The sequence below is a fragment of the Rattus rattus genome, chromosome 5 (genome assembly GCF_011064425.1).
Source record: "Rattus rattus isolate New Zealand chromosome 5, Rrattus_CSIRO_v1, whole genome shotgun sequence".
NCBI lineage: Eukaryota > Metazoa > Chordata > Mammalia > Rodentia > Muridae > Rattus > Rattus rattus.
In genome coordinates, this window is record NC_046158.1 from 63,632,090 (window position 1) to 63,655,220 (window position 23,131).

The window sequence follows — 23,131 nt, forward strand, 5'->3', positions numbered from 1 at the left end:
TATAGGTTCATCTTTTAATGTGGAAAATGAAATATTTACAGATCACTATTTTCGTCTGTCTTACATAATAGATTATTAAATGTCTCATTATAAGCCATTTTATTTAGAAAGACAAATAAAAAACATATTAAATTATACTATTTTCCCTTATCTGTATATAAATGAGAAACCTCAAAGAGCACTATGTATGTGCACACGCACATTCTTACAAAACAAACACATACACACACACACACACACACACACACACACACACACACACACACACAAACACACACCCCTCCTGTTTCAGTTACAAAAATAAGCAGCTCTGAGGATTGGAGCAGAAGTGACTGTGTTATTCGGTTGTTAGCTTTGCATATTTTGGGCTTTGCTCATTGATTCCTCTTACTTCTTTGATCCACTTTACTGCAAACACATGTATTCCTTGTTATCTTAGTTCAAATATCTAAAATTTTAAAACACAATTCATTTCTTTTGCCGATTCATCCAGTCTTGCTATGTTGTTCTGGCTTCTAGTTAATTTGCATCCTATTACGTCCTTCCTGCATTTTTCTGGCCTTTCCATTAGAGTTTAATCACCTAAATTGTTTTTATGAATTTCAATTTAGCACTAACAGTATTTTCAAGACTGACACTCATTTTATGTCCCATTTTGTATGATAACCTGCAACCATCGCTCCAACTAACTTCTGGGTGCTTTGTCAGTTGGACAGTTTCTGCTAAATTTTAATTGCTCGAATTTGAATGTTAGAACACTAAATCTAAATTATTTTTATTTTTATATAACACTAAATCTCTATGCAATTATAGGTTAATTATATGTAGTTATTTATAATGCATTTATAATATAGTTATATATGTATTTTGATATAAGTTCCACACTGTTCTATAGGCTAACTTGGGAATATGTTTATTAGTATTTTTATATAATTTTCAATAAAGTAAATTTTGTAAAATCTATGTAAAGCAGTAATGTTCTTTTAAAACATCTCTACTATGTGATTTTCTTTACTAAGACAAGTTTGATTAGTTGTTTAATCATTTTTTGGTGATTTTAAAAATAACTAATTTAGTTTTTATATTTTCTAAATTAAATGTTACAAAACAAATACAACATATATATATATATATATATATATATATATATATATATATATAATCTCAGTTACATTGCTGCTTTTCTGCTTCTAATAGTTTGGTGAATTTTTCTTGATAAATCCTAGCTTATTACTGATTTTCAAGCTTTAAATATCTATAGCAAGTACATCTGTAAATTGAAAAATTATAAAAAAAAGAGTACATTGGTAAATAACTAAAAAATAGTAAAAAATAATGTATAATACATAAGAGTAATAAATTTGTACATTATGGAAATCTCGTTAATTTAGTACAAATCCTTATATACAGACTGAATTTCACACTGTACCCTATAATTATGTGTAAAGCTTACATGTCAGTAAGATTAAATATCTTAAAAATTAGGGCATGTGATATCAATTAATATTGTAGCAACAAAAATAAATATAAACCTACTGTGACTGCTTGAAAAGAGATGATTTGAATTTTTAGAATTCGTATACATGAGTTATGTCAACTCTCATCATATTTTGTGTCACAGCACTCTTCCTCCATAGATGTGATTGTTTCATTGGAAAGCAAGCTTCAGGTGCTTACATGATGTAATTTATTTTAATGCTACTATTTCCTCTCAAGTTGTTAAATATAAAATATCAAATGTCATTTCATTGGAACTCCAGTGCTTTTTATCAATGTAATCTCACGTTAACAAGAATCAATGGTGTCATCAACAGTTATTGTTTTGGCTAAAATATGTGCAATTATTTTTGAATGCAATTATTATTTTTGTATATATTCAATATATTTAACTATTAAATCAGTGGTATACTAAAACATAATTAACAACAGGGCCAATGGCATTATGGTTTTGGTAAGCAAATATCACTGAAATAGCCACGTGTAGAACTACTAAGAATTCTCAATGTTCTCATCAGAATCTTGATTGTACTATCACTGGATGATGTGTTTGAACTGTGCAAATTTTTACAAATTAGTTTTCAAGTAGAAATATGTAATTGGTGAACCATAAGAAGCTATCAATGACTGAAATTTTTTAATCTTCATAATTTTACTTCCTTCATTTTACTCTCAAACTCTCAGAATTTGATTTAGAAATGACATTATAAAATATTTCTTAATTATCTTCTGAGATTTCAATAGGTTATTCTACCAATTCTCAACACGTAAGAAATCATTTTTAATGTAAGTGTCCTGGGAATCCAACTCAGGGCACTTTAGGTAATATATTTATCAAAGAACTTATACCTAAGCTATAGAGATCTAACTTCATGAATTTTTCTGTAGTTTTTTTGATTCTGAATTGTGATCAAAATCATCAACTCTTAAGTAACAGGAAATCGTTCTACTATTGAGTAGACAACAATGCAAAAAATAAAGACCAAAAGAAAAAGAAAGAAAGGAAGAAAGAAAAAAAGAAAGGAAGGAAGGAAGGAAGGAAGACAGAGAACTCACCTTTTACTGTTAGTAATCTTGTAAGCAATTTTTGGAAACAAAGAATTATGTATGTGAGAGACTCATCAGATTTATCTTCTGTTGTGCCACTTCTATGACAGTTTATAAACCTCTCTATTCTCTATGGAAAAATACCACTTTACTCACAATCTCTCTGAATTAGCAGCCCATGCCAACTTATCAGTAGAGACACTGGATATAAGTAATTAATGTCGCTATCTCAGATCTAGCACACTTAGATCAGAAGCATGAATTCCTAGGAAAAAAAAAATTTCATTGTTGATCAAAAGGTTAAATGGTTTGTCAGATACCTGGACTCTGGATTTAGACCATGAAATAAATGAAATACTTCATACAACCTACCAGTAAGAACAATCTATTAGGACCTACAACCAATATGATGGCCCTATGAAGATAAATGAACAGGTTTACACATGTCTGTCCTTAAAGATTAGCTCAATGAAATATATTTACATGTTTCTGAAGTCCCTAAACATAATAAATTACTTCTCTAAGTAAATGCTTGATTCCAGAGGGAAAGGAAGACAAATGACAAGCTCATTAGCAAGTCCCCATGCGTCTCTTCACAAAGGTGAAACATGAATGCTGTTTATGGCTTCCCTTGGATGTTTATGTTAGCAGGTAGATGTAATGATTACATCAATTTATTCTTTATTTTTTTTGTGGTGTATCTCTGTACAACATTCTAATTTGAATAAGTTGGAAGTATTGAGACTTCAATAGGAAGAAGATCCAATTGTTAAAACCACAGTATATAGCCTAGATATTTAATTTCAATTAATTTTAAATTTTAGGGATAGAATGACTATAAATCTATTATTCTGCTCAAAGAGCAAACAAATTTATAAGAGACATAAAAACTATTTGCTCTATAGTATGTATAGTTGTGTCATGCATTACAAATTTGCTTAATTCTTCTAAAATTTGGGAAATAAAAAATTTTTAGTTTGGCAAAACTTTTAATACTAAATTATTTTCTTAAATACCATTTAATAAATCCCTCCAATCAAGTCATCTACACTTAATTTTGGTAGGGATAGAGTTCTTTTTATTGAGTAACTATTCATTTCTTATTTTCCAATTATAGTATTTTAATTTTTATCTTTTGAATGTCTTTTTTACTGGATATTTCATTATTTACTTTTCAAATGTTATTCCTTTTCCCAGTTTCCTGTCCATAAGCACCCCATTCCCTCCCCCTTCTTTTATAAGGGTGTTCCCCTTCCCATCCACCCCTTCTCATCTCCCCCTCTCCTGATACTCCCCTACTCTTGATGTCCAACCTTTGCAGTACCAAGGGCTTCTCCTTCCACTGGTGCCCAGCAAGACCATCTCTGCTACCTATGCAATTGGAGCCCTGGGAACTCTGGTTGGTTGGCATTGTTGTTCTTATGGGGTTGCAAGTCCCTTCAGCTCTTTCAATCCTTTCTCTAATTCCTCCAACTGCAGTCCTGTTCTCAGTTCAGTGTTTTGCTGCTAGCATTTGCCTCTGTATTTGACATGTTCTGGCTGTGCCTCTCAGGAGAGTTTTTAAGATTTTGTTTTTTGTTTTTTGCTCTTTATTATATTATACTTTTATTGAAAACAATTTTGAATTTAAATATCTTCTTCTCTCCCAAACCTTCCAATTTCTTTCCCCCTCTCTAATCACGAAACGTTAATCTTTTTCTCAAAAACAAACAAAACCCCCAAAATATATAAGAAAAAAACCAAGAAAAAAATAAAACCAAATCTTGAATGAAACAGCAACAACAACAAAATCTACCAAAGTGTTATGAAATCAAAGCACACAACAAAACTGTGGAGAGCATTATGTGTTGGTGAACTACTCACACAACCAAAATTATAATCTTTACTTTTCATTATATATAACCCAGATGCCCTTCAACAGTGGAATGGATACAGAAAATGTGGTACATCTACACAATGGAATATTACTCAGCTATCAAAAACAATGACTTTATTAAATTCGTAGGCAAATGGTTGGAACTGGAAAATATCATCCTGAGTGAGGTAACCCAATCACAGAAAAACACACATGGTATGCACTCATTGATAAGTGGCTATTAGCCCAAATGCTTGATTTACCCTAGATGCCTAGAACAAATGAAACTCAAGACGGATGATCAAAATGTGAATGCTTCACTCCTTCTTTAAAAGGGGAAGAAGAATACCCTTGGCAGGGCATAGAGAGGCAAAGATTAAAACAGACACAGAAGGAACACCCATTCAGAGCCTGCCCCACATGTGGCCCATACATTTACAGCCATCCAATTAGACAAGATGGATGAAGCAAAGAAGTGCAGGCCAACAGGAGCCGGATGTAGATCGCTCCTGAGAGACACAACCAGAATACAGCAAACACAGAGGCAAATGCCAGCAGCAAACCACTGAACTGAGAATAGGACCCCCGTTGAAGGAATCAGAGAAAGAACTGGAAGAGCTTGAAGGGGCTCGAGACCCCATATGTACAACAATGCCAAGCAACCAGAGCTTCCAGGGACTAAGCCCCTACCTAAAGACTATACATGGACTGACCCTGGATCTGACCTCATAGGTAGTAATGAATATCCTAGTAAGAGCACCAGTGGAAGGGGAAGCCCTGGGTCCTGCTAAGACTGAACCCCCAGTGAACGTGATTGTTGGGGGGAGGGCGGCAATGGGGGGAGGATGGGGAGGGCAACACCCATAAAGATGGGGAGGGGGGAGGGAGATGTTTGCCCGGAAACCGGGAAAGGGAATAACACTCGAAATGTATATAAGAAATATTCAAGTTAATATATATATGAATATATAAAAATTATATATGTGAATATATAAAAATTATATATATATGAACTTTATAAATATGTGTGTGTGTGTGTGTGTGTGTGTGTGTGCTATATTGAATAGATACAGGGAGAGTTGGCAGTCTTGTGTTGTCCCTGATTTTAATGGGATTGCTTCATGAATTTCACCATTTAATTTGATATTGGCTGTTGGTTTGCTATATATTGATTTTATCATGTTTATATATAGGCCTTGAGTTCAAGATCACTCCAACACTTTTAACATGAAGGAGTATTATATTTTGTCAAAGGCTTTTCAGCATCCAATGAGATGATCATGTAAATTTTTCTTTGAGTTTGTTTATTTTTTCAAATATGTATTCATATTTTCAAAATATAAACTATGTCTAATTTATTATTTAATTATAATTTTATTCTAACAAATTCAATTATTTAGTCATCAATTTTTTTAATTCCCTTTTAATCATATACTTTTTATTATTCTACAAACATTTATCAGTGAATAGGAGGCACAGACATATATGGTACAATAGGCAAAGCATGTTATAAAACTTAAATAGGAAGTACTTTTGTAAACTTTGGGGGATTAGAAATCTACTATTACAATACAAGAGGATATATTTCGCTGCATATATTTTTGCATGTGGGTTAGACATACAGCACATTTTTAGTTGTGACATTATGTGTGTTTTCAATTTACTACAATAAAAGTTTGTACTGAAACCAATACTGCACTCACAGTTGCATGGGACTAAGTAAAGGATATCACCACAGAACGACAAGATAGCTACTTAATAGATTCAGACTCTATGTACAAGAATAAAGACGATACAGCATTTAAACAATTTTTATCATTTTAATTTAGAGAATTTAATGTACAAGTAAGATCAGACAACAAAAGTAAATATCAAGCTAATAAATGTAAATACTAAAACATTTGCACAAGTTTTTATAGCAGATTTTAAGCTTTTATCTGAATCGCTGAATACATTGAGAAGCATATATACAATGAAAAAGAAAAAAATAGACAATACAAAGAAGCTATAAGTTGTTTGAGTGACAATATATGTCAAATTAACAAGCACCAGAGGCAATGAAAGTAAGGATGATGACAAGAAAAAGGGAAGAATCCTAGTGTGCCTTCTAGGATGAGACATTTAATTAAGCAAGGTCTATGGTGAGTTACAAGCAAAGCTCAGAACTTAGTTTTCCCTCACTTTGATGAATTTACATTTTCCCACAATGCATAGAAATGAATGAATGTGAAAAGCTAATGAAGATGTTTACATAAAAATGTCACACATTCGTTCATTAAGAAAATGTAATCAAGTACACAATTACCATTTAAGTCCTTGTCTACAGTATCTGTTTTGTTTGTTTGTTTTGCTTTGGTTTTTTTTTAAGAACAAAGCTATACTACTGAATCTTGTGATCTTTATGCTCTCCTAAGTATATTTTCTGTGATCCTATATCTTCTATTATTAGAAATGCAATCCAGCCGTCATCCTTTGTAATTTTTAAACATCTTTATGGAAAACAAAGAGTGAGGGACTCAAAGCCTATATTGCTTTCAAAAGAAAACACGGTGTATTGTTTTCCGTGTCCTATGGAAAGCATCTTTTACATCTTTATTTCTAAAGCTGTAGATCAAAGGATTCAACATGGGGATGACCATGGTGTAAAATATTGAAGCCACTTTATCAGTGTCAAAGGAATGACTGGATTTGGGCTGCATGTACATAAATATTAAAGTCCCATAGAAGACAGTGACCACTGTCAGGTGGGACCCACAGGTAGAGAAAGCCTTGCGCCTGCCCTCAGCAGAGTTCATCCTGAGGATGGCTATAAATATTAGCAGGTAGGACACAAGAACAAGTAGAAGAGAGACAATCAAATGAAAAGCAGAAAAACACAACAACATCACTTCTATTTCTTGTGTATTTGAGCAGACCAAAGATAACAAAGGAAGACTGTCACAGTAGAAATGACTAATAACATTGGAGCCACAGAAAGACAAAGTGAAAATCTTAATTGTGATTAGAAGAGCCACAATTGAACAGTAAAGATAAGGGATGATTATGAGTACCCAGCATAGTCTTTTTGACATGATAACCATATACAACAGAGGCTTACAGATGGCCACATATCTATCATAGGACATTGCAGACAGAATATAAATTTCACAAGCAATGAACATACTAAAGAAAGTCAACTGGATAGCACAAAGATAAAATGATATTGTGTTTTGATCTACAAGAAAATTTTGTAACATTTTTGGTCCCACAGCTGTTGTATAACCAAGGTCTGTAGTAGCAAGGTGTCTGACAAAAAAGTACATGGGTGTATGCAGCCTGGAATCAACTATGGTCAGGATGATCATGCCCAAGTTGCCAATCAGGGAGGTCAGATAAATGCTGAGGAATAGTCCAAATAATGGGGCTTGCAACTCAGAGCGGTCAGTGATGCCCAACAGGATGAATTCAGTCACCATTGTGAAGGTATGGTTCTCCATTCAGGTTTACAGAAAGTCCTGTCTTGAGTAGAGACATTTGTACTGTGAATAGATTTCAAATATTATATTATTCAAGGTAGTTTCAATAAAATATCTCCAAATGTTTTAATTTATTTTTAGTTCTTTTTTTTTTTTTTTTCGGAGCTGGGGACCGAACCCAGGGCCTTGCGCTTGCTAGGCAGGCGCTCTACCACTGAGCTAAACCCCAGCCCCTTAATTTATTTTTAAAAAGTACTCTTTATCAAAGACATACATACTCCTATGCATATAAATATACACAGAGATGCAGACAAGTGGCTGGAAAGACACAGATATGAATCCTTTGTCCTCAATTAAAGTTTTAAGTAGATAATAATTTAACTCTTTAAAATAATATTTGCTTTTTCTAACTATTATGAGAAGAGTAAATTTAATTTAATATTAAGCATTTTCATCTAGAGAACATCTTTCTACACCTAATATCTAGCCAAAGAATCATTCAGCCTCAATGTCTATTATACTCTCAGAATGTGAGAATTTTGCTGTACAAACAGATGTACATCTCTAAATTAATGCATATGAAATTTTGTGTATGTATATAATATAGAGAGAATATAAGATAAATTCTTTAAATTGCTAATAGTTGGATTTATTTGCACAAACATTGTTGAAATTTATTTTTCTTATGTTTTTATTGCTGATATGATTACTATCACATTTTGGATTTTAATGATTTTATATGTGTGATTAGATATATGATGTATGTAAATAATAGTACATATACATATACCTAATCATAATATATAAACATATACAAATTGTAGTACATATACATATACCTACTAATTCTTTTTTTACAAATGAACTTAGCTCAGGTTTTATGTATAGATGTACCAAATCTTAACACACAAAAATGGAATATTAAGAGATGTTACCACAATCCATTTTGGTCAGATCTATGCATAAGTTTTGTATTGCACATTACACAGAATTCTCTTGATTTAAAGAAACTAAATAGCATGTAAATAAGGGTACATGTGCAATCTGCTTACACAATACCTAGCATGTACAAATAATCTTTTGGGGAAATCAAGTGAGATGTATAAAATACATTTTTGGCATATATAAAATTAAGAGGTCCCTATATCGACTTTTCAAAACCTGAAGTAAAGGTTAATGATCCAACAAGTTTGTGCTTCCTGCCTATAGTCATTAAGACCATGAACATATGACTTTCAAACAGTCACTGAATATTCTATCCTACCTGAATGAATTTTCCTTATAAATGTGTGTGTAAATCATGTACAATAGAGTCTTATTTTCTTTTGTAAATCTGAAAAGATGAGTGAAGGTCAGGGAAACAGGGTATCTCCAAACTTCCATGGCCTGTATCTCTAATTGCACAGAGGTAATTTTCATAGTTTCCTTTTATTTTTTAATTAATATTGTATTTATTACTAATAAACTTAATAAGGATATATATTTGATGAGAAAAATGTTTTTTTAATAAAAGGGAAAAACAAAGCATAGGAAATCTATGACAAATAGTATAAAAACCTCAAAAATTATATCACCTTCGTATAAATTAGTATTTTTGAAAGAACACTTTAATTATAACATAACTTACTTTGATATAGTGAATCAGACACAAACCATTAAAAACCTAGAAAAATATGAGTGATGCTGAAATTAATTTAAAAATTCATTAAAATTGGCTTATGAATGAATTCTCAGGATACCACATTGATTAAGAGGTAGTATATTATAATGGTAACTGTTTAGTAATAGCAATTCTAATCATGGCTGCCCATATTTAATGCTTTATACTGGATAAATCTTTACAGTAGAGAACACACTGAAAAAAGTGCAATAAATTGGCATTTTCATGGATAAAAACAAGGGGCAGAAAATATTTGTTTGGTTAGTTCTCAGGAACATCTTGAATTTAACATAGAACTCAATGTAATAAGGCATGCCTGAATAATGCCAATGTACCAGAGAGAAAGTCACAGGAGGGGAACAATTTTTACTTTTGATAAAAGACGTACATGTTGATGTTTTCTGAGTAAAGTAAGAAATAAAACGATTTACAACTGTAATCATGGAAGAAAGTGCAGCCTCTGAGTAAATAAAAGTAAATTCCCCCAGCAGTCACTTTGCTGTGTACAGCTGACTGTATTTAATTGACACTTCACTCACTTGACAGGTTGTTTTATAGTGTGGTTATCTGACAAGAATGTTTTTCATCTGAAGAGATTTGGAATTCAAAGAAAAGAAAAAACAGGGTTGGGGATTTAGCTCAGTGGTAGGCGCTTGCCTAGGAAGTGCAAAGGCCCTGGGTTGGTCCCCAGCTCCAAAAAAAAAAAAAAAAAAAAAAAAAAAAAAAGCATTCTTTAGTATAAATTATTTTCTTCACTGACACTTTAATGCTATTTTTCAAAACTCTAATCTCAGAAAATTATTTGTAGTTAGTACAAAAAGAAGAAGCTTTCCAATGTCATGATATTTTGAGTATCCCTTGATGCTCAAGTAGTGGTTTCCACACCTATAGTGGAACAAAGGAATCTCTTACAAAAGGATCAATGTGAAGAGACATCTTTTCTCAGGTAAAATTACTGAGTATAGGGACTTGTATTTGAGAAAGACGATACAGGATGGAAGGGGAGAACTCACTTGTGAACTTGTCCTCTGATCCTTGCACATGTGCACTTACACATAATCAATTAATATATTGTAAAAATTTAAAAGATTAAAAAGTAACCATATAATCATATCTATACTTTTCCTCTACAAAAATCACTTATTAACATTTCAATTATTTAAGTTACTTTAACATAATGGATTTCATTATGATAATTTCATGAATATGTTTTGTCATGTATTGTTCTAATCTACCACCATATATAATATACAAATTTATATGTATATATATATATGTGTGTGTGTGTGTGTGTGTGTGTGTGTGTGTGTGTGTGTGTGTATGTGAATCCTTTGGATTCTTTTCTTTATGCCAGATGTCTGACCACTCAGGGTTTATGACAATTTTTGTAAGGGATCCTAAGTAATTCTAGGAACAAATTTAATTTTGTATTGGTAAGAAATACTATTGACTTAATACTTTTGCTCTCAAATTCCATTAAATGGCCGTCAAGTCATTTTGTTTACTATATATGACTTCTCATCTAGGCCCTCCATTGGCAATAACATTGAATGTATGTGTGTGTATATGTGTGTGTTTGTGTGTGTGTGTGTGAGAGAGAGAGAGACGGAGAGAGAGAGAGAGAGAGAGAGAGAGAGAGAGAGAGAGAGAGAGAGAAAGAGAGAGAATATTTTCCCCCAACCTCAGTTAAAATGTCCCACAGCGAACATGAAAAAAGGAAATGAACAGATATTATTGCTGCCCAGATATCTTGGAATATGAGAAAGACTAGACAGTGAAACACAAATAAGCATCTCTAGATGGTGAACCTTTAGTAAAGAATGTCCACATTTCCTTAGGCTTAAAGGACAGGGCTCTATAGGACACTTTGTTACCTGGTGTGTAACTCCTGCCTTCCGTTCCCACTGTGGCTCTTAGCTCAGGTTTCTGAGATCTAATTTTGCACATTTTTAAACCATAGAGACTCTCCCTGAGGAGACATCAAGAAATTATTAATTACCAGTGAACTTCTGAAGGACTTATGACATAATGCCTAAAAATTATAAACTTTCACGATCAATTTGTTTTCAGCTGCAATTCAGTTACTTCTTGTATAGGTCAACATTCCCACTTCCAGGTACTTATCAAAAGTAGCACAGCTAAGTTCTCAAAGGTGAATATGTGCTCTCATGGTTCTTGTGCCATAACGTGGCCAGGATATAAAAGAAATAAAATATCTAATCATGAATGAATGAACAAGAAAGTTAATTTTACAAAGATAGAGTACTATTTAATTATTAAAATGGAAGGTAGGATACCAGGGATGAAAATGGAGAACACCAAGCAGAGTGAAATAATCCTCAATAATGGGAGGCTAAAAATGGTAAGCTTCCTATTATATGAGGTGCATGAAGCTAGGATAGATGGAATAAAATTATAATCTACAGAGATGAAATTATCACTTCAATCTTGTGTATATTTGATCAGACCAAAGATAACAAATTAAGACTGTTACAGTAGAAAGGAATGACACCCTTGTATACACACAAAGATAAAATGAAAATCTTAATTTTGAATAGAACAGTGACAATTTTGCAATGCGATAAGGACTACCACCAGTAATAAACATAATCTTGACATGAGCATCATAAAAATAAAGGCTTACAGTGGACACATAGTGGTCATACAGCATTGAAAATGGAATAAAAATTTCACAAGCAATGAAAATTTAGAAGACTAAGTCAAAGTTATAAAGTTTAAAAGATCCTAGTAAGAGCACCAGTGGAAGGGAAGCCCTGGGTCCTGCTAAGACTGAACCCCCGTGAACTAGACTGTCATGGGGAGGCGGCAATGGGGGAGGTGGGGGGGAACACCCATAAGGAAGGGGAGGGGGAGGGGGATGTTTGCCCGAAACCGGGAAAGGGAATAACTTTTCAAATGTATATAAGAAATACTCAAGTTAATAAAAAAAATCAAATAACGAAAAAAAAAAACAAAGTTTAAAAGAAACTAGGTTTTGATCTATAATATTTCTAACATTTTGGTTCCAATAGCTCTTGAATAAACAAGAACTCTAGTAGCTATATGTCTAATAAGAAAATACATGGGAGTTTGCAGCTTGGAGTCCATCACAGTAATTAGAATTATGGCTAAGCTGCTCATTAGGGAGATCAGATAGATGATAAGAAAAATGCAAAAATTAATGCCTATAGATTAGATTGATTTGTGATGCCAAGCAGGATGAATTCAGTCACTACTGCAAGTTTTGGTTCTTCATCTTGACTCATCAGACAATTTTTCTAAATGCAACAATATATAATCAACCAATTATTACTTGGAGGATTTATTACAATCTATTATAGGTAAAATAATTCTTATTTTTTCAATATGTAAAATTTAATCTAGAATACACATATATAACACACTTGTATATGACTTAAAAATAAAATAAACAGACATAAGAATGGCTCTAAACTAGATTTGTGTTACAAAATAATATTTTCAATGTCTACAGATACTTGGTTTTTCAGTCTTGGAGGTATGAACCCCTCATATCAGGTGACAAAAATAGTTGAATTGTAAATTATTTTACTTTATCAAATATTCAGACCTTAAAATTACTTAGTGGATGTTTTACTAGTTTCAAGATTGAATAACTCATTTCCTTTACAACATAATGATAAATTTCACAATGCTCAGGTTTATATTATATCTCTGTGGCCTTTCTTAACATAATAAAAATTTAGTATGTGTTTCTGTCCCAAAATTTAATCTTTAAAGAACATAGAATTATTATTTTTATTAGATCATATATTTGTACAAATAATTAGAAATATATTTTTTCTAGAAAAATATGAGGATATTAAAATTTGAGGGATGAACACTGTGTTGAATTGGACTTGCATTTTGAACTGTCAACTTTCTCTGTTAAGATATGTTTCAAAGTTCTTATTGTCAGTTTCAGTAGCTTTCATTTTATGTGTTTTGTTTGTGATATACAAACACCATAGCAACAAAAAAATTGTTATAAGAAGGTTTATAACATACTTCTGTTCTGCTAGCAGATAATCTCCCTATTATGGTACAGAGTGCAGTGCAAAAAACCTTGTAAACAGAGATAAATTTTTGGAAAATCTACTAAATATCATGATGAAAATTTTAACAAAACAACAGATCAAAATGTAGAAAAATACTTGTAAAAGTTGTTTCAATAGAAAAAAATAAATAATACAAATTAGTTGAGAGAAATGAACATATTAGTCTCTCAATAAAAAACAATGAAATCTACTTGTTAACATCTTGTTTAAAGATGATTTCTTTTTATGTGTACATTTGTGGGCATAAAATAAAATTTACAAAATATGGTTTCTAATATATTGTCTATATTCTTTATTAATCTTTTGGCCCTCATAAAAAATAATGTTCTTACATTAAGCATGAGAAAACATTAGATAATTAAAATACATACATATATACATACATACACACACACATACATACACACACATGCACACACACATACTAATGCAATTTCTATACAAATTGCAGAGAAGTTATCTATTCTGGCCTCGTCTATTGTATTTTTTTTCCTATTTTTCTAAAATGATAAAAAGTTAAAAAACAAAACCATAATGTATGTAGACTATCATTTTTTTCTTTCAGCAAGAATACAAAGGACTTGAACATCCTTGTGGAGATGGGGAGGGGAGTGGGAGGAGGAAGAATTATGGAATATGGAACCCTCGGGTGGTGAACTGGGAGAGGAATAAAATCTGGAGTATTAAAATAAATAAATAAATAGTCTTTGATAATTTAGTGAGATACAAAAAACGTAATTAAATTTAGTCATTATCCCAAAACTTAGTAAATGTCTTCTTATTAATTCTTTCAAAACTAGTGAGAGAAAAAACAAACCAAACAAAACAAAACAAAAAACTAGTGTGAGATGCAAACTCCATTTCTCTTAATGAATTATAGGGACATGTTCCAGAGATGGTTTATCTAATAAGGGTTCCTGTCGCCAATACTGAAGACCTATTTTTTTTGTATCCTACATGCAGAAGGAGAAAACTATCTATTGCAAGAGAAATATCATATCTTGCACCATTTAAACAGCCAAGAACCTGAGGACAGTTAGGTTATAGTTATTCCAGAAGAGTCAAAAATGACACATCTGTTAAAGGGACATGTCTTAATGGAACTCCAAAAATTGATTAGTTTACCCATAGTTAAGTCACTCTCCAGAGGAGCAAGTTTTGTTTTTGTTGTTGGTTTACGATAACTGGTCATTTACAGAGACCCACAATCTCTCAGCGTGTAGAAAATAAAAAAAAAATCAAAAATACTCAATACTAGTCATTCCTAGACATAGTCATCAAATCATTTTTGTAGAAGACTACCCATGCCCTGTTGACTTTAAACTTTAAAGGCCTTTTCACTGTATTTTTTATATTAAAATTTAATATATAGCTTGTTTAAAACCTCAAATAAAAAGCATTTCTCAATTTTCTATGCATTCATGAATATCCTTATTTTGAAGTGTATTCATTACTCAAAAAATTCACACACTTTTAAAATTTTAAATAGAACTCCTTTTTACTTCAATACTGTGAGTTCTAAGGTTAGTCTTTTGTTTCTGACAGGGAAACTTTGACTTTAATTCCAAGGCATTATTATTCAGAATTTGAAAAATACATATTATTTGGACAGCACAGTAAACAATCACCATGTTTATTAAATAAAATAATAAATTGGAAGCTAAACTTCGAATTTTAGATTCCAGCCTCCCAAAATACTTTAGATATTCTGCTGTTCACTTTAACTCAAGGAAAAGAGCATGCAATTTTGAGCACATTTAATACTCCTAATTCACCTTGTTTATATCCATTTAACAAGAACATGTCCCAGAAGGATTATGCCACATTTATCTTGGGGTTTGAAATTAGCAAAAGCAAACTGTGGTGACTGATGGTAAAATCTAAGAAAACAAAACAACAAAAATGACAAAATAAACAAAAAATATCAAACAATAAAAGTGCAGTACTTCAGGAATAAACACTTTTCTGTTGCCATTCTTTGAAAGAAAAATATTTTGAGCAGTACTTAACACACGTTAGAGGCCCACAGCTCCCTACACCTAAATCCCATGGGGAGGGGGAGAGCTGAACTCCCAGAAGTGCGGACAATCCTGAGACCTCAGGGGAGATCAACACTTCTGTCCACTTCTGGTCACAATCCTGGCCCAAGAGGAAACTACATAGTGCCTCTGGATAGAGGATTACAGGAAGAGTCAGCAGCAGGAACCTGATATAATCTGACTGTGCCTGGAACTGAACTGAAATGGTCCAACACCTCTCTGCACCCAAATCCCATTGAGAGAGATCTGGAGCCTCAGAAGTGCAAACACTTCTGAAAATTCAAAGGAGACAATTATTTTCTGCCCACATTTCAGACCCAAGAGGAAATTGCCTAGTACCATCTGTGCCCTCTAGGAACATGGACCTAAAAGCAGTCAGGGGCGGGACCCTTCATGTTTCTGCCTGTGCCAATAAGTGTAAGTCCGTTGCCAGGAGTGCCTGCACACTTAAGAGCAGAGGTTAAGACCAACTCTTCTGTACCAAGCCACCTGCCTGGAGGCTTGAGTTCACACAAACACAAGAGTAGCTCTCTGTTCCCAGATCCAGCTGAAAGAATACAGGTCTACAGGAGTGCTGACACACAGGCCTATAGGAGGTTCAAGCCACTGTCGAAAACAGCAAACAATCTAGCACCAGAGACATCCTGATGGCAAGAGGCAAGCACAGGAACCTAAGCAACAGAAACCAAGATTACTTGGAATCATCAGAGCCCAGTTCTCCCACCAAAGCACATACTGGATATCCAAACACACTGGAAAAGCAGGATTTGGATTTAAAATCACATTTTAGAATTAAGATGGAGGACTTTAAGAAGGACATAAATAACTCCCTTGAAGAAATAAAGGACAACACAAGTAAATAAGTAGAAGCCGTTAAAGAGGAAACACAAAAATCCCTTAAAGAATTAAAGGAAAACTCAACCAAACAGGTGAAGGAATTAAACAAAACTGTACAGGATTTAATAATGGAAATATAAACAATAAAGAAAGCACAAAGGGAGAGAACCCTGGAGATAGAAAACCTAGGGAAGAGATTAGGAGTCATAGATACAAGCATCACCTACAGCATACAAGAGATAGAAGAAAGATTCTCAGAGGCAGAAGATACCATAGAAAACATTGACACAAATGACACCATCAAAAGATAATGTAAAATGCAAAAAGCTCCTAGCCCACGACATTCAGTAACTGCAGGACAGAATGAGAAGATCAAACCTAAGAATTATAGGCATAGAAGAGAGTGAAGACTCCCAACTGAAAGTGACAGAAAAGACTCCCAACTTAAAGAGACAGTACATATCTTCAACAAACTTATAAAAGAAAACTTCCCTGACTTAAAGAAAGAGATGCCCATAAAATACAAGAAGCATACAGAACTCCAAATAGATTGCACCAGAAGAGAAATTCCTCCCGTCACATAATAGTCAAAACACCAAATGCACAAAACAAAGAAATAATATGAAAAATAGTAAAGGAAAAAGGTCAAGAAAAATATAAAGGCAGACCTATTAGAATTATACCAGACTTCTCACCAGACACTATGAAAGTCAGAAGATCCTGAGAAGATGTCATACAGACCTGAAGAGAACACAAATGGCAGCCCAAACTACTATATCCAGCAAAATTCTCAATAAAAATAGATGGAGACAAAACCAAATTTACAAAATACCTTTCTATAAATCTAGCCCTTTGTATTATCATTTGTATGATAATAGATAGAAAATTACAACACCAGGAGGGAAACTATACCGTAGAAAAAGCAAGAAATATATCTCCTTGCAATGAAACAAAAAGAAGGGTGGCACACAAACATAATTCCACCTCTAACAACAAAAATAACAGGAAGCAACAATCACTATCCCTTATTATCTCTTTGATCAGAGGACTCAACTCCCCAATAAAAAGATATAGACTAACAGAGTGGATATGTAAAGAGGACCCAACATTTTGCTGTATACAGGAAACACCTAAGAGGCAAAGACAGATACTACCTCAAAGTAAAAGGCTGGAAAACAACTGTGCAAGCAAATGGCCTCAAGAAACAAGGTGGAATAGCCATTATAATATCAAATAAAATTGACATTCAACCAAATGTTATCAAAAAAAGATAAGGAAGAACATTTCATATTCGTCAAAGGAAAAATTCACTCTCAATTCTAAATATCTATGCTCCAAATGCAAGGAAACATACATTCATAAAAGAAACATTACTAAAGCTCAAAGAACACATTGTACCTCAAACAATAACAGTAGGAGATTTCAACACTGTACACTCATCAATGGACAGATAGTGGAAACAAAAATTAAATAGGGACATAGAGAAAATAAAAGAAGTTATGAACCAAATGGTCTTAACAGATATTTATAGAACATTTCATCCTAAATCAAAAGAATATAACTTCTCACCACCTCATGGTTCCTTCTCCAAAACTGACCATATAATCGGTCACAAAATAGGCCTCAATAGATACAAGGAGACTGAGGTAATCCTATGCATCCTATCAGAACACCACGGACTAAAAATGATCTTCAATAACAACAAAAATGACAGAAAGCCCACATATACATGGAAGTTGAAAATGATTTACTCAATGATAGTTAGTTCAAGGAAGAAATAAGAAAAGAAATTAAAGACTTGACAGTCAACCTAAAAGATCTAGACCAAAAAGAATCAAATACACATAACAGGAGTAGAAATGAACAATGTTCTAGACAAATGCAAGGTACCGAAGTTAAATCAGGATCAGTTAAACCATATAAACAGTCACATAACTCCTAAAGAAGTAGAAGCAGTTACTAAAAGTCTCCCAACCAAAAAGAGCCCAGGACCAGATGGCTTTAGTGCATAATTCTATCAGACCTTCATAGAAGACCTCATACCAATACTACAAACTATTCTACAAAATAAAAACAGAAAGAGCACTACCCAATCTCTTCTATAAACTACATTTATGCTCATACCTCAACCACACAAAGACCCAACAAAGAAAGAGAACATCAAAGCGATTTCTCTTAAGAAATACTGACACAAAAATACTCAATAAACTTCTCACAAACCGAATCCAAGAACATGTCAAGATGATTATCCATCAAGATCAAGTAGGCTTCATCCCAGGTATGCAGGAATGGTTCAATATATGGAAACCCATCAACAATATCCACTGTATAAACAAACTCAAAAAAAAAAACCCACATGATCATTTCCTTTGTTGCTGAAAAAGCATTTGACAAGATTCAACACCCCTTCATGATAAAAGCCATGGAAAGATCCCCATCTGGATTTATTAAAAAAACAAGTTGTGAATAGAGACTGTAACACAGTCAAGTATTTCAAATATTATCATGTTATGGATTTTTTATTAAAAGTAGATTAAATATAATTTGTACAAACATGTAAAATTAGTATTTGAAATAAATGTACTAAAAAGGTTTATATACACTTCTATGACATCCTTACACAAACATATGCAAACATATGTGGTTTTACAAAAAACAAAGACACAGATATGAATTTTTGTTTCTAAACTGATGAGAGTTTTATACAGAGAATAATAGAATACTTTGACAACAACATTTAGTTTCTCCACTTATCAGTGTTTACATACCATGTATGTCTTTTGCAGTCTGGATTACTTCATTGAGTATGATATTTTCTAGTTTTATCCATTTGCCTGTAAAAATTCATGATGTCCTTGTTTTTAATAGCTGAGTAGGATTACACTGTGTACATGTACCACATTTTCTGTACCTATTCTTTTGTTGAGGGTCATCTGGGTTGTTTCCAGCTTTTGGATATTATTAATAAGGCTGTTGTGTACAAAATGGAACACATATCCTTGTGATATGGTGGAGTATCTTTTTGGTATATGTCCAGGAGTGATATAGCTGGGTTTACAAGTAGAACTATTTCCAATTTTATGAGGACACTCCAAACAGATTTCCAGGGTGGTTGGACCAGATGAATGGAGGAGTGGTCATGTTTCTGGACATCCTTGCCAGCATCTGCTGTTACCTGAGTATTTGATCTTTGCTATTCTGACTGGTGTAAGGTAGAAATTCAGGGTTGTTTGATTCAAATTTCCTTGATGACTAAGAATGTTGAACATTTCTTTAGGTGTTTCTCAGACATTCAAGATTCCTCGGTTCAGGATTATCTGTTTTCCTTTACAACCCACTTATTCTAGAGTCTATATTGAGTTCATTATATATTCTGTATATTGTCCCTCAACCAGATGTAGTGTCAGTAAAGATCTTTGCCTGTTTCTGCATTGTCATTTTGTGCTATTAACAGTGACATTTGCCTTAGAAAAACTTTTCAATTGTATGAGGTCTCATTTGACAATTATTAATCTTAGAGCCTGAGTAGTTGGTGTTCTGTTTAGGAAATTATCCTCTGTGCCAATATGTTAAAGGCTCTTTCCCACTTTCTCTTCTCCTAGGTTCAGTGTATCTAGTTTTATCTTGATCCACTTGGATGTGAGTTTTTTTTTTTTTTTTTTTTTTTTTTTTTTTTTTTTTTGAGCTGGGGACAGAACCCAGGGCCTTGTGCTTGCTAGGCAAGCGCTCTACCACTGAGCAAAATCCCCGAACCCCGGATGTAAGCTTTTTAAGAGGAGATAAATATGGATCAATTTGCATTCTTCCACGTGCAGGCCAATGGTTAGACCAACATCAGTTGTTGAAGATGGTTTCTTTTTTCCACTGTATGTTTCTGGCTTCTTTGTAAAAGATCAAGTGCCCACAGGTATATGAGTTTATGTGGTGTATGGATTTATTTCTGTGTTTTCAACTCTATTCCATTGATTGACCTATCTGTCCCTATACAAATACCATGAGGTTTATTTTTGTTTGCTTTTTTTTTAAATCACTATTGCTCTGTAGAATAGCTTGATGTCAGGGACAGTGATTTCCCAAGAAGTTCTTTTATTTTTGAGAATTGTTTTCACTCTCCTTGATTTTTTATTATTCCATATGAAGTTGAGAATTTCTCTTTCCATGTTTGTGAAGACTTCAGTAGTGATTTTAATGGTGATTGCAATGAATTTGTAGATTGATTTTTGGTAAGATGGCCATTTTTACTATAATAATCCTACCAATCTATGAACATGGGAGATCTTTCCACCTAATATCTTCTTCAATTTTTTCTTCAGTTCTTGAAGTTGGTTATACAGGTCTTTCACCTGGTTAGAATTATGCCAACATTTTTTTTATATTATTTGTGGCTATTGTGAAGTGTATTATTTCCCTGATTTCTTTATCAGACCATTTATTGTTTGTATAAAGGAGGACTCCTAATTTTTTTTGCATTAATTTTGTGTCCAGCCACTTGCTGAAGGAGTTTATGAGCTATAGCAGGTCTTGTGCAGTTTTGGCAGACGTATTATGTATACTGTCATATCATCTATAATAGCTATACTTAGAATTCTTCCCTTACAATTTGAGTTCCCTCCTTCTCCTTTAGTTGTCTTATTGATCTGTCTAGAAATGAAAGACTATATTGAAGAAATACGGAAATATTAGAGAGTCTTACATTGTCTCTTAATGGAATTGTTTTTGGTTTGTTGTATGTTGTCTTTTATTTTGTTTAGGTATTTTCTTTGTATCCCTGCTCTCTCTAAGACTTCTAATTTGAACATGTATTGATTTGGTCAAAGATCTTTTCAGCATCTAATGAGATGATCATATGTGATTTTTTTTCAATTTTTTTATATAACAGGTAACATTGCCTGCATCCCTGGGATGAAGCCTACTTCATCATGGTAGATGATTTTTCTGATGTGTTCTTGGAATCTGCTTTTCAGTATTTTACTGTGTATATTTGCATCAAGGTTTATAAGGGGATTGGTATGAAATTTTCTTTGTTGAGTCTCTGTATGTTTTAGATATCAGGATGACTGTGACCTCATAGGATTAATTTGGCAATGTTTCTGCTGTTTCTATTTTCTAGTTTGAGGAGTATTGTTATGAGCTCTTCTTTGAAAATCTTTATATAGGATTCTATATTAAAAACTATACGAAAAAAATTAGCCCTTGCTTTTTTGGTTTGGGAGATTTTAATAATGATGTCTTTTACTTTATGGGTTATAACTTTATTTATATAGTTAACCTGACATTGATTTAACTTTGGTAAGTAGTATGTATCTGAAAATTATCCATTTTGTTCATATTTTCCAATTTGTGGAGTAGAGGCTTTTAAAGTAAAACCTAATGATTCTGTGATATTTCACTATCTTTGTTATGTCTCCCTTTTCACTTGAGATTTGTTAATTAGGATAATGTCTGCCCACCTTTAAGTTAGTTTAACTAAGGGTTTGTCTGTCTTATTTTTTTTTCCCAAAGGACCTGATCTTGTTGATCTTAGCCCTGAGTTTATTTCTTGCCATCTATTCCACTTGGGCAAGTTTGTTTCCTTTTTCCCCTAAGAGCTTTCAGGTTTTCTTCTCAAATATTAGTATGAGAACTCTACAATTTCTTTATGAAGGTACTTGGTGCCATGAACTGCTTTTATTGTTTCCTATAAGTCTGTATATAATATGTCTTTATTTTCATTAAATTCTAGAGTCTGTGCTTATTGTTTTATTTGTTGATTGATCCAGAGGTCATTGAGTTGTTCAGTTTCCATGAGTTTATAGGATTTCTGTTGTTTATGTGGTTGTTGAAGTACATTTTTAATCCATGGGTTATTTCAATCTCTTTATATCCATTCAGTGACCAGTGCATGGTCAATTCCATGCTTTGTGACCAATGCATGGATCTATGAGATGCTGAGAAGAAAGTATTTTTCTGTTTTGGTTGAATATTCTATAGATAATACATTAGGTCTATTTGATTCATAACCTCTGTTAATTGTATTATTACTCTTTATAGTTTCTATTTCAATAACCTGACCATTGGTAAGACTCAGGTATTGAAGTCTCTCATTATTAATCTGTGGGGTTCGATTTGTGACTTAAGCTTTAATAATGTTTCTCTTACGACTGCAGGTGCCCTTTCGATTGGTGCATAGATGATCAGAATTGAGTGTCATCTTGAATTTTTCTTTTGATGAGTACGAAGTGTCCTTCATCATCTCTTTTAATTACTTTTGTTTGAAAGTATATTTTATTAGATATTGCAATGGTTATTCATATTTACCTTTGATTAAAAACTTTTCCAGCCCTTTACTCCAAGGTATTATCTATATTTGTTGCTGAAGTGTGATTCACGTATCCTATTCTGGCATCCAGACTCTTAGCCTGTGTTTTTATCCCCTGTGAATAGAGTCCATTGACATTAAGAGAATTCAAGAGAAATGATTGTTAGTTCCTGTTTTTCTATGTTGATGGTTGTGTGTGTGTGTGTGTGTGTGTGTGTGTGTGTGTGTTTCTCTCCTTTTGGTTTGGCTATGAAATGGTTAATTTCATGTGTTTTCTTACGTGTATTTACCTTACTTCTGTTGGAATTTTTCTTCTAGTATATCTAATGTTGTATAGCATAAAGATATTATTTAAATTTTGTTTATC

At 32.9% G+C, this 23,131-nt stretch overlaps 1 protein-coding gene across 1 annotated transcript; it reads right to left on the minus strand.

Moving 5' to 3' along the window:
* Positions 1 to 6,933: 6,933 nt before the first annotated feature.
* LOC116900293 (olfactory receptor 8K3-like) lies at positions 6,934 to 7,875 on the minus strand. Its single transcript, XM_032902048.1, has one exon. The coding sequence runs from the start codon at positions 7,873 to 7,875 to the stop codon at positions 6,934 to 6,936; it is 942 nt and encodes a 313-aa protein (XP_032757939.1).
* Between the last annotated feature and the right edge of the window lie 15,256 nt (positions 7,876 to 23,131).